Source organism: Phyllostomus hastatus, unplaced genomic scaffold (genome assembly GCF_019186645.2).
Source record: "Phyllostomus hastatus isolate PE091 unplaced genomic scaffold, TTU_PhHast_1.1 phas_contig_196, whole genome shotgun sequence".
Classification (NCBI taxonomy): domain Eukaryota; kingdom Metazoa; phylum Chordata; class Mammalia; order Chiroptera; family Phyllostomidae; genus Phyllostomus; species Phyllostomus hastatus.
The window spans coordinates 41,673,393-41,689,813 of NW_025333709.1; the positions used below are offsets into that span (position 1 = coordinate 41,673,393).

A 16,421-nucleotide genomic window follows, 5' to 3' on the forward strand; every position below is an offset into this window, starting at 1 on the left:
CATAAGCTCTTACATAAAGTGCTATTTATTCTTGAGGCACAAACTCTATGCATTTCAGTATTGCAGCTGAAAATCAGTGAGGCCAGGAGTAGAACATACAGAGAAGTTTTATGATGAATTATGGCTTCAGCTAGGCTTGGGGGAAGAGCTGACTTGTACGTAGAAGGTAAAGGGCATCATTAGTAAAGCATGAATAACACCCTTTTATACTCATGTGTATCCCTAAGTCAGTTCTAATTAATTCTGTTTGTAGATCTGGAATAGTCAGTATAAAGATGTGTTCCTCATTTGAAAACTACACTGAAAGCTGAGAATTTGCTGTTACAGAGCTGGCAATAAAAAAGAAGCAGTTACGGGACCAAGAAGCATTCCCTAGCACAAACTCACCTCTACTTAAAGGGAATAAAGTGTGTAATTAACAGTATCTTGAAAATTGATAAGCATTTCCCCAATAGACACACAACGTGCAGTGAATAAAAAAGTTTCATTTTGGAAAAAGCATGTATGGATTGGGGTCTTCACAAAAGTTTTGTAAGAACTACTGATCCACTTTTTAAAAATGTGAACAACAAATATAAAAGTCAGTAATGGTTGAAGAAAGAATAAACCTGGTTTTTCTGCACATAATTCCCAGGAAAACAGTATCAGATCTCTCAAGAAAACACATTGATTTTTCTTAATTCCAGAAATGTAATTTCTGATACTAAGTAATTATTGCAATTAATATATGGGATTGGGTTTCAAACATGACAATAAAATTATTAAAAGATATAGCCACATCAATTATTTAGATAATTAAAATCTTATTTTAAGGATTTTAAATGAAGAATTTTATTTTTACTGGTTGAATTTTTAAACTTGGTTAAAAATTATAAGCTGGATCTAAATAGTTTTTTTCTCATTTGTGCTGTTTTACAATTATGAGAGCTGTTGTAACCCAAGTAACTAAGCTTTCTGTATAAATTTTCTATCTTCAAGGTGCTGATATTCAGGTGTTATTTATAACTTAAAATCAATGATTGTTTGTGACTCTTAGATGTGTAAGTAATTTATTTAAATTCTCCTAGTGGCTAAAAGGTTGAGATTAAAGTCATCAATGTCAGTGATCATGATCCAGATTAATAACAGCAATAAAAATAATGGTGATAGCTGATATTTCTTTGTTGCTTAGTATGTGCTTGAAAAATTTAATCTCCTTTTACTCTTTAGTAATCATTAAAAAGTTAGATACTATTATAATCATTACCCTCATTTTATTGATAACACTTGGTTATAGAGATTAAGAAATTCAAATTCAGTTCTGTCTGGTTCTTGAGCTTCAATGATTAACTACGCTATAATTTGGCTTCTTACAATTAGTACTTTATGAAAAAGCAACTTCATAAAAGAAATTTCATCTCTAAAATCTAAACCATAGATTTTTAGAGGATCAGGACTATGTATTATAATTTACCTCTATGCCCATCACAGCATCACATGCTAATAAGAACTTATAACTTGAATGAAGTCATGGATAACATTGTCTTGAACTTACCCGGCATGCATCCACTCCACCTTGAGGCAATCCAGCACATAGCATTCCAGGCAAGACTGCTCCATCATAACTAATTGGTGCATTACATACATTATTGCTAATTATGTAGACCCGTCCTTGATGTAGGTCCCTAACTGTATTGCCTGTTGATTATAAAGCAGAAAGAAAATGGAATTCAGAACAAATAAATTAATGACTCTGGTGAATATGGAAAGGAATAAATATACTCCAAACATTATTTCTTATTCTAAAAAGAAAGATATTGAAGATGTACTTGAGTCTCTCCTCAGAAAAGGTACCCATAAGTAAAGGAAGATAAGCTTTTTACACAGATCAGTTTCTCTCTGTCCTTTTCTTTTTTTTTTTTTTGCTTTAGCTTTGTGATGCCCCTTAGACCTTAAAAGAAAAACAAACAAATCTGCTATCTTAAAATTGATTAGTAACATTTAAATTACCCACTGATTGACTTTGAATTGGAAAATTACATATTTTATAATCTAGCAACAAAAGAGAAATCCAATCCTTCAAGGTTAAAGAACTAATTGATTTATACTGATGTTTCCTCAAAATGGCACTGCCATTTTTGTGACTGGCACACATTTTTTAATCTACTACACCAAATTTCTTTGGGCCATGAGAACACAACAAAATATTTTCTTGGACAACTAAATCTTGGTATTATTCTGGAGACACATCTACAACATGGGTATACATACACCCATGGAAAAATTCAAAATTATACCTTATTGTTTATGCTATTACAGTTGTCCCCAACAACCCATGGAAATTATTAATACCATTTTTTTCACTCCCTGTCTGATACTCTTATTTTTCCTTAGTCCTATTTGCTTCCTCATATTCCCCTCATATTTATTTCCATTTTATTCATTCAATGAACAAATCTGAGCAATGTTTATATACACATAAAGTTTCTTGCTTGAGGCAGGATTTCATCCCAGAATACCTTAAATGGCTATTAATACCTTAAAGGGCATTAAAACCCTTAGAGGACACCTAGACAAAACCTCTTTTAAAATATTGTATTTTTTAAAAATAGGGGAGCCGTTTGAGTCATGTGGAGTCTCTGGGTCACTGAAGAACTAATGTTTCTTCATCACTCTATTTTACATTTTCTTATGTGTTTGAGAATTCTCCATATTTGCTAGGGGCAATGCTTTGCTTTGCTGAGGAAACTGAGGAATAACTACAGTTTAGACTGACCATTGTATAGGATGTTTATGTCTATAGAGTCTATCTTTCAGGTGTTCCCTAATTAAAAATTATTTAATAGCAAGTACCAGAGATTTTGCTGTTACTTTTGTTTTATTTTTCCTGAGACACTTACCACCATTTATTTGTGATCCCCATCCTGTTACATAAGCAGTGGAACCAGGTGAAATATTCTGGGTAGCCTCTGGGAGACACACCATATGGATATTTTTGTTAAAGGTGATAGGTCGGCTAAGTTTCACAAGTGCAATATCATTTTCATGAGTTACCCAGTTATAATTGTTATGGATCAAAATAGTATTGACTCTTTCTGTCTCCTTAGGAAATGTTATGGAAGCACCAAATGTGGCAGTCCATCTGGAAGGATTGGAGTTGCTAAAAAAAAAAAAAATGAAACCATGGGTTTGAATAGGAAATCTATGAGCATTTTAAGTATTTGGATTTTATGTTTGTCACCCCCCACCATCATCTAGGAACTATTTGATAAACCTCTCTTTGCTATATATTTCTGTTTTAAATAGCTAGTAAATGAGTTTAACTTTTCACTGGCACAATGAGCAATCATTTGTCTAAAGAAACATAGAAAGATTTTTGAAAACATACCTCAGGTTGGTGAAATTCTCAGTATTGTTCTATTCCAATGAGGATATTCTGATACTTTGATAACTAGTGTAACACAAATGCCCTCACTGAAGTCTCCCCAGCAACTAAGAAGTCTGAAATAATGTCCACTTTAATTTAAACTCATTTCTTCCAATCTTTATTTTTCCTCTTTGTTTTTAGCCAAAACTCCATTTAAATAGTAGTAATGATAAGGAGCTTCCATCTTATTTGATGAATGATTATTCTGCATTAAGTGTGATGTTTACTGAAGATTTTTGTGCATATGTGTCTGAAGTATGTGTGCTTATGTGTACATGTGTGTGGGAAGAGAGAGAGAAAGGGGGAGAAAATGAGATTGAGAGTAAGGGTGAGAGTCAAAGCACTGACTGAGATGGAAAAAAGTAGGGCATTATCTCCATGATCTATAAATTGGGACTTTTCTGCTCAAACTCCCAAAATACAGAAACCATAGGTTAAAAATGGATGAACTTCATGGAATCAAAATTAAATATACCATCAGCAAATTTACCAGATGGATGAGAAACCATGAGAAAATACTTGCAATATTTAATCTCAAAATTTTCTGTCTAATGTACAGAAACAAGTCTATAAGTCAATAACAAATGTACAGAAAAACCATTATAAAATGTCAAAATATATTAATAGACAATTTATAGAATGCAGCTAATAGATATGTGTAAAAATACTTAAACCCACTAGTAAGCTGAGACATGGAAATTATAACAATAGCAAACATCTCATGAATATTCATAAGTGGTAAAAATTTAAGAAGAGAATAATATGTTGATGAAGAGGAAAAGTTCAAACTCACATTACTAGTGAAGACGTATATTTCTGGAAAGCATTCTAGTGTATTTGGCGGACTGCATATGTACTTCTGAGTACATATTTTAGAGAAATTCTTGAAGGTTTATAAATAGGCACATATGAAGGTATGTGCGTATACACACTTTTTGTGGTAATGAGAAGCTGGAGCAGCCTACTTGGATAAAGAAATATGGTGGGTTCTGTGGTGGACCAAATTAAAATTCCCACGATTGAGCCAAAACAGTAAGGAAAGATATGAGACATTATACACAATGCTACTTTTATAAATCAAAGGCATAATCACACACACAGGCAAAAAACTCTTTAGATTGTGTAGGTAATTGTATATTTAAAGACATATGTAAAACATTTCTTTGTTTTGTTGTTTAGGTTCCTGTTAAAGGTAAGATCATATGGTATTTGTCTTTCACTGCCTGGCTTATTTCGCTTAGCATAATACTTTCCAGCTCCATCCAAGCTGTTGCAAGGAGTAGGAGCTCCTTCTTTCTTTCTGCTGCATAGAATTCCATTGTGTAAATGTACCATAGTTTTTTGATCCATTCATTTACTGATGGGCATCTAGGTTGCTTCCAACACTTGGCTATTATAAATTGTGCTGCTATAAACAAGCAAAGTATAACCAAAGACACTGAAATAAAGAACAGACTGACATAGTTCGGAGGGGAGAGGAGAGGGAATTTCAGGGGAAATTCAGGGGAAAAGGGGAAGGGTTTACAGTAACAAGTATAGGGGACACATGGATAAAAACTAGGGGTGGGTGGAAATAGGGGGGAGGAGGAGAAGGCTGGGTGGGTGGGTTGGGATGGGAGTGAAAGATAAAAAATTGTACTGCAACAACAATTAAACTAAATTTTTTAAAAGTTTAAACATTAAAAAATAAAGACATATGTAAAATATTACTATAAGGTCTATGGGGGCAGGGAGGGCCATAGAAGTATGATCCATATATAAAAGAAGAAAAGTAAAATAAAAAGAAAGATCTTGTACAGATTGATGAAAATAAGGATCTGTGAATGGTAAGCTTAACTCAACATCCTTCTAAAATTGAACAAAAACAAAATGTAACTATATAATTAATAGTTTTGTGGAGTTTAGATATAGGTAGTGGAATTTATACAGAAAATAAAAATCATTTATCCAGGATATGCTGTTATAAGGCACAGCAGCTTGTGTAAGAGTAAATACTAGTTAAAAATTCTAAAGAAAAATATTTGACAACAAGTAAATATAGATTTTACATTGAACTTCATTTGATCAGCATCTTTATGGTGAAGATTCTAAAAGATATTCTGTTTCTTTCTGTCTTTGTTGCCTCCTTGCTTCCCTGCCCCTTATAACCTCCTTCCTTCCTTTCCTTATTTTTTTTTTCAGCAAATGAATAAGAGCATGGTTTGGGAACCAGTTAGATTTAGATTTGAATCTTAGCTATGCACCATATTAGTAGTGTTATTTAGGGCAAGTTACTTAAACTCTCCCATCCTCAGTCTATTTAATACATAAAATGTTATAGATGATTCCCCTCCACATGTGTATTAATTCAGACAAGTAAACTATGTCAAACACAGTGCTTGGCACAAGGTAAGTAGTCAATGAAGGTAACTATTATTTTCATTAATTATAGTTCAACAAGCCATTAGTAAGCATATACTTTGTGTAATGAGTAGTATGACTCTCTGGGAGTAAGAGAATAAATAATTATTGCCTTGTCCTTGAGCAGCTCTACAAACTAATGGAGGAAACTAACAGAGGACGTCATAAATCACAAGGGCTATTTTAAAGGTTAATTAGCAAATTTCTGTGGGAATAAGGTAGGAAAGGGAAGAGAGCATCATGGAAAGCTTCACAGAGGAAGTGGCAATTCAAGACTCCTTTCTATAAGGGCCTCATTACTTCTATGTACCTTGATGTAATGTTGGTCATGCCCCAAACAAATCCTCATTGATGGGTTCTCAGTGACAATCAGGTCTGCAGGGACAGTGCTCTCACAAGGCCATGTAGTTTGCCTGCCCTCAGGAATCACTCAGGGTAGTGAATAGAAGGATTTGGGGAGGCAAACTTCCCCAAATGTTCAAAGCCTTTAAAAATCATGGATTTCTTTGGCTATCATTGGTAATATTTATAACTGTGGCTTTCATTATAGTGATACCTTTTACTTAGCTTTTGGTGGTTGGATCTGGATAAGGCTTAGAAGAATCTACAACTATTTCTATGACATTCTTGATTAATCTAAGTGCTTGCTAAGTCCAGGTATTTACATTTCCAATTCCTAAATTCAGGGGTGACTGAAATCGAGTAGTGACATTCCTGTTCTTGGGCCTTTTGGGTGGCAATGAGATTGAAATGTTTTTGTTAATTTTGTTATTTGTATTTTCTGGGACACAGCAATAAATGTGTTTATCTAAATCAGAAATTTTATAACTCCCGATACCAGAAATTTCTGATATCAGAAATTGCAAATTTATTCACTGTGTAAAAAATATAGTGAGTTATAATATAGCCATATGAAAAACTCAGAATAATTTGGGGTTTTATAAAACATTTATTCAGAATCTGTGTACTAATCTTGTTAAACTTTACTCTCTCTTAATTTAACAAGCACTTTTGTAATGGCATTGTAGTATGAGGCAGTACCCTCAAATTGCAAAGGACTTCTTAAAAATGGTGAAGATTTTACAGAATTTAAATAGGAAGCAATGGAGGTTTGGAAGAACTACTAACACTTTGAAGAGAATAATCAGATTGAACAAATGCCCCTAAGTGGGAAAATGTAGGCAGGGTCCCAGGGCAGAGACTGATACAATCTGGTTGGAGATCAAGATTCATGCTTTGAGAAATAAGTCTGAATTGCTGTAATTGGAGTGCTTTGGAAGCATGGTAATGAGGATGGATTTGAGACAGAGGTTATTGAAAGAGTTTGAGAAGAGAAGAGATATGGACAGAGATACATGAGTTCAAATCTCACTTTTGTGAGTGAACTTTGTGAGTTTAGTTCCTCCACAATGTTTGTGTCTGGGGTATCCTAATAATAAGGTAGGTCTGAACCTAGCGGGTTTTAATCACATTAAAGTCTAAAGATCTATTATGAGCAGTAGGACCTTTTCTTATGCCAACAGAATAAGTTCATGTATCCTTCTATACACTGGCAGTTTATTACTCTAATCATATTAGCAATAACCTTTATTCACATCAATAATTCTCTGTAAGCGGATTAAATCTGTTTTATTTGTTACTCCCTATAACATTATTTTTGTATATGTCTACCTTCAACATTAGAATGTAGGCTCTTTAAAGTAGGGGCAGTGTTTGCCTAATTAGCTTCTATAATATTTAATACACTCAATTTTTTGAAGGAATAAATTAATGGCAAAGGACAGTCTGAAATCAACCATCAGTCTGCTGATTAGCTTACATGATATAATGTGAAAATTTTCTGCAATACATTTGTGCTAATGCTTAATATGTTTCATTGTGCTAACATTTAACATGCTTGCATCAGCGTATTTAATTCTACCAATAACACTAAGACATAGGTAATGGTATGTCCCTATTTGTCCCCAATTTGAAAAAATAATAAAAAAGAGGCTTGTAGAGGTTCAATAAATTTCCTAACTTTGGACTTCTGGCCAAGATGGAGGCATAGGTGGATGCACTGTATCTTCACACACAACCAAGATTAGAAAAACAACAATTTAGAGGCAGAATAACACCCAGAACTGATAGAGAATTTATCTGAATGGAAGTCGGACAGCCAAGAAGTTGAAGTAGACCCATTCATCCAGACTGGTAGGAGGGGCAGAGATGAGCAGCCGGGTGTGGGTCATGGTGCTTGGAGAACAGGGAGAACTACGCGCATAAGGCAGCTGGGAGTGCGTAAGGCATCTGGGGTGTGCAAGATCGCATCGGGTGGACCCTGAGTACACTAGCGGCAGCTGGCAGACTCAGTGAGGCAGTGATTGTGGAGCAGGGCAGAGCACGCAAACCAGGATCCCAGAGAGGGGACTGGGGTCCCATGGGGAACAGAGCTACTGCCATTGTTCCCTTCCGACCCCGCCCTCACATACAACATCACAATCTAGCAATTGGGGTGCCCAGCCCTGGTGAACACCTAAGGCTCTGCCCCTCACTATAACAGGAGCAACCAGACCAAAAACAGAGAGAGAGAGAGAGAGAGAGAGAGAGAGAGAGAGAGAGAGAGAGAGAGAGACATGTCTCAAACAGAAGAACAGATCAATGCCCCAGGACTCATCATTTTAAGCGACTGAGAGATAGCCAATCTATCAGACACACAGTTCAAAACACTGGTGATCAGGAAGCTCACAGAATTGGGTGATTTTGAGAGCAAATTAGATGAAAAAATGCAGGTTACCATAAAAGAGATGAAGGAAAATGTACAGGGAACCAGTAGTGATGGGAAGGAAACTGTGACTCAAAACAATAGAGTGGACCAGGAGGAAGAAAAAAACAACCAAACAGGAAAGAATGGAGAGATAAGAACTCAGAAAAATGAGGAGAAACTTAGGAACCTCCAGGACATCTTTAAATGTTCCAACATCCAAATTATAGGGGTACCAGAAGGGGAAGAGGAAAAGCAATAGATTGAACATGTATTTGAACAAATAATAAAGGAGAACTTCCCCATTCTGGCAAAGGAAATAGACGTCCAGGAAATCCAGGAAGCTCAGAGAGTCCCAAAGAAGTTGGACCCAAGAAGAAACACACCAAAGCACATCATAATTACATTAGCCAAGGTAAAAATGAAGGAGAGAATCCTAGAAGCAGCAAGAGATAAGGGGACAGTCACCTACAAAGGAGTTCCCATCAGACTGTCAGCTGATTTGTCAAAAGAGACCTTGTAGGCAAGAAGGGGCTGGAAAGAAGTATTCCAAGTCATGAAAGACAAGGACCTATATCCCAGATTGCTCTATCCAGCAAAGCTTTCATTTAGAATGGAAGGGCAGATAAAGTGCTTCTCACATAAGGTCAAGTTAAAGGAGTTCATCATCACCAAGCCCTTATTTTATGAAATGTTAAAGGGACTTATCTAAGAAAAGAAGATTAAAAGAAAACATGTATAGTAAAGGACAGCAAACTCACAATTATTAACCACACCTAAAGCAAAACCAAAAGAAACTAAGCAAACAACTAGAACAGGAACAGAACCCCAGAAATGGAGATCACATGAAGGGTTAGCAACAGGGGAATGGGAGGAGGAGAGAGGGGTAAAAGGTACAGAGAATAAGTAGCATAGATTGTAGGTTGAAAATAGATAGAGGGAGGGTAAGAATAGTATGGGAAATGTAGAAGCTAAAGAACTTATAAGTATGACACATGGACATGACTAAAGGGGGGGATGTGGGTGGGAGAGGGTGTACAAGGTGGAAGGGAGTGAAGGGGAAAATGGGACAACTGTAATAGCATAATCAATAAAATATATCATTTCCTAACTTTGTAGCTGAGATTTAAATTGATCATTCTGGCATATAAATCTTTGTTATTTACCATGATGATATACTATTATCTGAATTTTAAAAATAGAAGTAAATTAGCAGTCTGAAGGTGAAAAAATCTTTTTCCTATCATGAATAGGAAAAAAACTACTCTTTTTTTTTGCATTGAATTATTTATGACTCAATCTAATCATGTCTAGTCCTGGGGATTTGGGTGGAGTCCTCATGCATGGGGCTCCTGTCCTTGTTCTGGGTGAACACGTAGCTGTGGCCTCACCTTCTGAAGCAATGAGCTGCTGTCAGGATCCACATGTCACTGATCAGGATGCCTCCACAGTGGTGAACGTTATTCAGCCGCAGACTGACTTGCCATGGCCAGTCTCCTTCCTCTGCCCTGGTGCCTCCGATGACTCTCTCTTCAGACAATGTCATTAGGTCCGGACGGGCCCCACACTCTAATGAGAAAAGGCATTAATGTGCTGGGAATATCATGATTCATTTACTTTTGGGAGATGTTGCAAGAGTCTCTCCATCATTTACGACTTTTAAGTATTATTTCCATGGGCATGCTAACCTTTCTAAAAGCATGATCAATTTATTATAGTTTTAGAGTACATAGGCGACTACTGTTGCCTATAAACTGAATTTTAGAGAACATTTCTGAACTTAGTTGGTATGCAAATTCAAATTTGGAACAGCTTCAGTGTTTCCTGGAACTCCTTAGGAGTTGGGATTAAGATAGTTCAATGCTGGGTGCACCAACTCAGGCTGTAGGTTCACTAGGAAATTTCCATCTTCTTAGTAGCCTCATTACTCAGTGTCGTCTGTGACCTGTGGTATGGACATCCCTGGAAGCTATTACAAGTGTTGGTGTTGTATGGAAACAACCTAAGTGTCTGTCAGTGGATGAATGGATCAAGAAAATGTAACCCACATACACAATGGAATGACCGACTATTATTTAGCCTTAAAAAGAAGGAAATCCTATCATTTGCGACAACACTAATAAACCTTGAACATATTGTATTAAGTGCTATGAGCCAAACAAAACAAATACTGCATGGTATATTACATGTGGAATATTAAAAAGAAAAATCAAACTCACAGAGACAGAGAGTAGAAGGTAGTTGTCAGGGCCTGGAGAGTGGGGGAAATAAGGAAAGTTTGGTAAAAGGGTACAGACTTTCAGCTATAATGTGAAGATGGTCTGAGGATTTAATATGGTGACCATAGTTCATAACACTGTATTGTATAGTTGACATTTGCTAAGAGAATAGATCTTAAATGTTCTTATTAAAAAAGGAGGGGGAGGGGTAAGTATGTGAAGTAATTAATATGTTAATTAACTAAATAGGGGAATCTTTTCACTGTACATATACATCAATATATATATCAATGCATAACATTGTACACTTTATAGATTTTATCTTACAATTTTATTTGTCAATTTTACCTCAAAGATGAAAAAAACAGAAATACTGACTCTTAGACCCACACTAGGGAACAAATCAGATTCTACATTTTCCCCCTACTTTATTGAAGAATAATTTGAAAAATATAATTGTAGATATTTAAAGCACATGATGAGTTGATACACATATGCATTGTTGAATAATGATTAAGATCAAGATAATTAACATATCCATCACTTCACATAGTTAACTCCTTTTTGTGTGTGAGTGGTGAGGATGCTTAAGATCCTGTCACTCATGAGAACATTCTGTGGATCTGAAGTAATAGGATCAAGGATGGGAGGAGGAGAGGGGTGGGATGGGGGAGACAGTTGGAGGTAAAATGGAGACAACTGTACTTGAACAACAATAAAAAAATGAATAAATAAGATAAAAGAAAGATTTTGATATCAGTTTGTGAAATGCTGGAGTTGGCAGACCGAAAGTTACGTTAGCAGAGGATCTTTCCAAACTTTTAATATGCTGAAGTGTGTGTTGTAAATTTGCAAAAAAAAAAAAAAAGAAAGGAAAGAAAAAGAAAAAAGAAAGAAAAGTAATTCCTTTCAACTTACTCCTTGAAAGTTGCTGAGAGTAGATCTTGAGCATTCTCACCACACACACACACACACACACACACACACACACAGAGGTTTATTTAAACATCTTCATCTTAAGCTAATAAAAATAATATTGAATGTAAATTGTAATTGAAAAACTTTAAAAATTAAAAAAAGAAACAAATAAACAAAAACTATCTTAAGGGAGCCCATGAGCTCCAATGGCCAAAGCTGAAATGGCCTGGGGTGGGGCGATCACTCAGTTCCTGTCAACTTCCATTCCCATGATTTATTTCCCCTTATTTAGTCTATTACTAAGAAATTACAGCTAAATTAGCATCAACAATTTCTATTGCTGGGCCAGGTCTAAAGAAGTGATACTGCTTCAATATGACAACCATCCAAAGGCATTTTTTTTCCTGACTTCCCACATAGAGAAGGGCCAGACTTCCATTAAAAATATAGGTTCCTTTGCTGCATCCTCCAACCAGATCTTCTAGTAATTTACTTAAGCATATTTTCACTAAAAAGAAAGCATGAATTAAATGTATAATGAAGTTGAATAACACCCATAGAGGTAGCATTATTTTGTAACAACACTTAAGCATCTGAAATAGGGCAGCTATCCAGGCATGTCAAAATACTTTTTAACTACATTTTATCAGCAGAGAAGCAAACTGCTGTTTTCTAGTGATTATATTTCTGCTATCCTAGCTTAAGAGTGTACAGAATGGCACTGGAAAGTAGTGATTTTTCCTTTAGGTTATTGACATAAAGCTGACAACTCTTTTTATAGTTTAAAAAAATTGTACTTTATAATGAATTTAAATCCACAATAAAGCAAACTATTCTGGTGGTTAGGAGAAGCCATATAAATGATGTCACCAAACATAATTTATAACTCTACAGAAATGCCACCATAAGACCAGTCAGGGACAGCTTCCCAAAGCTGCCAAGAAATTTTTCATGAGGTCACACTGAGTATAAATTGGGTGGAATGTCACTGCTACCTCTTTCTTCTAAAAGGAGGGGAAGAACTGTCACTCCATGGGCCAAAGGAACTGGCAATGTCTTATCTCAACAACAATTTTTGTGAACTAAGAATAACATTACCACCTCAATAGATGCTGCCTTGGCAAAGAACACAAATGACCACTTACTCTTTATATTCTGGTAAACCAATTTATAAAATAATTTTAAAAGTTACCTTGAGCGAAAATATGTACTGCATCCTGGTCAGTAATTGCTGGTATCACAAGACAAAAAGATTGAGAGTAAGATGAATACATTAAGGACTGTATGTCATTTCATTTTAGTTTCTTAAAGTGTAGCCCTCAGATATCCATTATCAGGGACACTTAGAGGGCTGCTGGAATATAAATTTCTACGCTTCTCATGTAGTAATGACACCACTTCTGCCAGTGGCTGGACAACTGAAATGGTGTTTTAAACACTTTCTTTCTTGTCATTTTCACATCTCATTGGTTTCCAGATTTTGTACCTTCTAGCCTCTACTCCTCCTTTGAATTAGCCCCATGCTCCCCACCCTTTGGCCACTACTTCAGTTAATACATTCATCATTTGACACTTGTACTCTTACAATAACCTTCAAACTGGGTTCCCTCCCTCCACTTTGGACTTTTCCATACATCCACTTCTATTTTACCAGAGTGATCTTACTAAAAATGTGTGTTAGATCATACCCTTTTTTGCTTGAAATCTTCTCATGAGAAATCAGCTTCTTATTTCCTACAAGGTAAACCTAACTTCTCAAACAGGTTGTCACACTCTCTAAAATCAGTTTAGTTTATGAAAATTTATTGACTACCAGAAGTTTCACAGGGCTTGGTTATCACTTATCACTTGTGTTCGAGGAGCTAAAACATCTTTTTGGAAGCAGGAAATAAAAAGAGATGACCACTGCTTTTCCTTCTTTGAAAGAATATACTTGACTTCAAATCCTGACTTCCCTACACACCGACTCTGTGACATCAGGCAATTATCTAGTATCTATACGATATAGTTATTGTGAGGATTAAACACACTGTAATGTATGAGTGTCAGTCAATCAGAAAGGACACATCAACCATGGAGTTGCAGCAGAGGAGCTGGGAGTCCAGGTTAGAGATAGGGAGACAACTTTGTGGTCCTGCTACAGTGATTGTTTACTAACAGATTTCAAATCACTTTCCTACCTGTTCAAAAACAATCAGATTGAATACCAGTCCAGTGTGGGAGCCACCAATATCCTTTAATCTTGAGCTAATTATGAGGGAATCATGGTTTACTAAGCTAACAGTATATGACAAAGTTGGAGGATTGTTGTTAAATTCTATGCATGCATTAAGTAATTCTGTTAGTCATGCAACAAATATTAATGGAGTATCTTTTATACTAGATACTAAGCAGTAGGACGGTAGGATTAACAAGACAGACTAGTTCTTGCCTTTAGGAAGCTTACAGAATAGGATGAAGGTGAGCAATATAAAAAATCACAAATAATTGTGTAGCTTCTTTTGTGATAAATGTTATGAAGGTAAATGAAGAAGTCTGTGACCAGGGCAAATAATTGAGTGACAGAAGTTAGAAAAGGCTTACATTAGAAAGTAATAGTTCTTATGAGGCCTGATAGATGCACAGGGGTGATCTAGGGAGTGTTATAACAAGTTGGGAAAATGTAGGCACAGGCACTGAGGCAAGAAGAAAGGAGCTTGGCAGCTGGGAAAAACATGACAGTGTGGCCAGATTATGGTGAATGAGGAAGAGAGTGGTATGCTACAAGGCTGGAGAGGTAAGTATGAACCACATCATGCAGTGTTTTAGAAAAGATGGTCATATTATTTGTTGTCCAAACCAGGACAATTAGGGAGCAATATTGATCATGGGTCTTGGGACAACAGACATGAAATGAGACTGTCCTGTGCAAACCAGAAAACATGGTGTTCTACTTACAGGGGTGTGTGTGTGTGTGTGTGTGTGTGTGTGTGAAAGCCACAGGAAACTTTTAAGCAAGATTGTATTTGTATTGTAAAATATTTCCTTGATCAATATGTGTGGAATAGAGTAGAAGGAGACAAGAAATATGTACAAATGGTAGTATGGAGGCTAGGGCAAAAGTTCAAATGAGAAATGATATTGGCATGGACGACAGTGGTAGCAAAAGGGGTAAAACAAAATGGACATAGATTCAAGGAAGGCAGAAATGGAGATGATTTTCAGAGAAAATATAGGGATATTGCTAAATCTCCTAATTTTTTCTTTATTCTACAAATATTTACCTGACACCTTACAGCTGTATGCTTTGTTCTGGGTGAGGTGATTATTAATCAAATTGTTCCTGGCCTTGAAAAGCCACTTACCATTCCCAAAACATACCTACAAATCGAACATCTCACAACATCTGTCATAAGGAGTATTGAAAAGAAAAATTAATAAAGAATTTTTACCAAAGAAAATTTACTATATGAATGCCAAATGGTTCTCTAAACTTTAGAATGTTTTATATCAGAGGGCTACATACTATGTCTAGCTTTACAATAGTTTCTTTTCATAAAGTTTAATTCCAAGGGGGAAAAAGGTCAGTCTCTCATTAAATTAAAACATGGGCTAGTAGTGTCGTGGGTTCGATTCCCAGTCAGTGTACATGCCTGGGTTGCAGGCCATGACACCCAGCAACCGCACATTGATGTTTCTCTCTCTCTCTCTCTCTGTGTCCCTCCCTTCCCTCTGTAAAAATAAATAAATAAAATCTTAAAAAAACACACAAAAAACATGGGTTAGTTAAATTGAGGGATATATTGAAACAAAATGATATATAAAAATGGTACTTGCTTGTTATCTCAGCTGGAAGGTCTATTTCCAAGTTTCCAAACTTATTCAGCATTTGACGTGAAACAGACTCAATTCTGCTTTTCATTGATGCTCCATTGTTACTTCTAGAGAATTTAAATTTCATAACAGTATCTGCTATCACACCATTGCCACTTTGCCTGAAAACCATAAAGATATTTTTTAAAATGGACAATTAGGATAATTTCTGCTCTTCTATTTATATATTCCTTTTGAATGAACATTAAAGCATTTATTTGAGGTATTTCACTTTAGATCTGATCCACATAACAGTGTTTACCTAAGTAATGATTTGTCTAGCTCCTATCCCACAGATATTTGATCCTAGTGTAGAGTACACTGTGCCTGGCTATGGAGTCAGAATGCCAGAGTTTGAAATTTCAGAGCTCTGAAATTTACTGTTTGACTTTGGGTAAGCTATTTGTTTCTTACTCTTTCTGTATCCAAGTCTCCTCATATTAAAATAGGTTATTATGAATAGTATATAAATTAATATATGTAAAACTTTGGAGATAATATGTAGAATACAATAAGTGTACTACAAGTATTAGCTATTATTAAATTTCACAAATATTCCAAAACATGCCCCCCCTCGCATTAAACAAAGTTATAAAGAAATTAGGTTTTAATTTTATTGACTTAAAGAGAAGATCAAGCTAAATTTCTGGTACCTACACCCATTTATCTGGCTACAAAATTAAATTTTAACTTTTGTAGTCATATGTTAAGATTTTATCTCCATTTCAATTAAACAGATATTTCTCACTACAAACATTGATACTTATGTAACACTGAGATAATTTCTACTTCTTCCATGTAAATCACCATATGAATCACTTCCCCCGCCAAACACTGGATATCTTCTTTTCTGAAAATCTGTATTAGGCAAATTTGGTTTTCA

At 35.6% G+C, this 16,421-nt stretch overlaps 1 protein-coding gene across 1 annotated transcript in view; it reads right to left on the bottom strand.

Annotated features, from left to right (window-relative positions):
* Positions 1-16,421, bottom strand: part of TMPRSS11D (transmembrane serine protease 11D) — a 46,423-nt gene that overhangs the window by 3,191 nt on the left and 26,811 nt on the right. The window contains exons 5-9 of the mRNA XM_045833957.1: positions 15,503-15,660; positions 12,879-12,917; positions 9,941-10,118; positions 2,880-3,139; positions 1,535-1,677 (exon numbers count right to left, since the gene is read on the bottom strand). Of these exons, the coding sequence (XP_045689913.1) occupies positions 1,535-1,677; positions 2,880-3,139; positions 9,941-10,118; positions 12,879-12,917; positions 15,503-15,660 (778 nt within the window). The remainder of the gene's footprint in view (positions 1-1,534; positions 1,678-2,879; positions 3,140-9,940; positions 10,119-12,878; positions 12,918-15,502; positions 15,661-16,421) is intronic.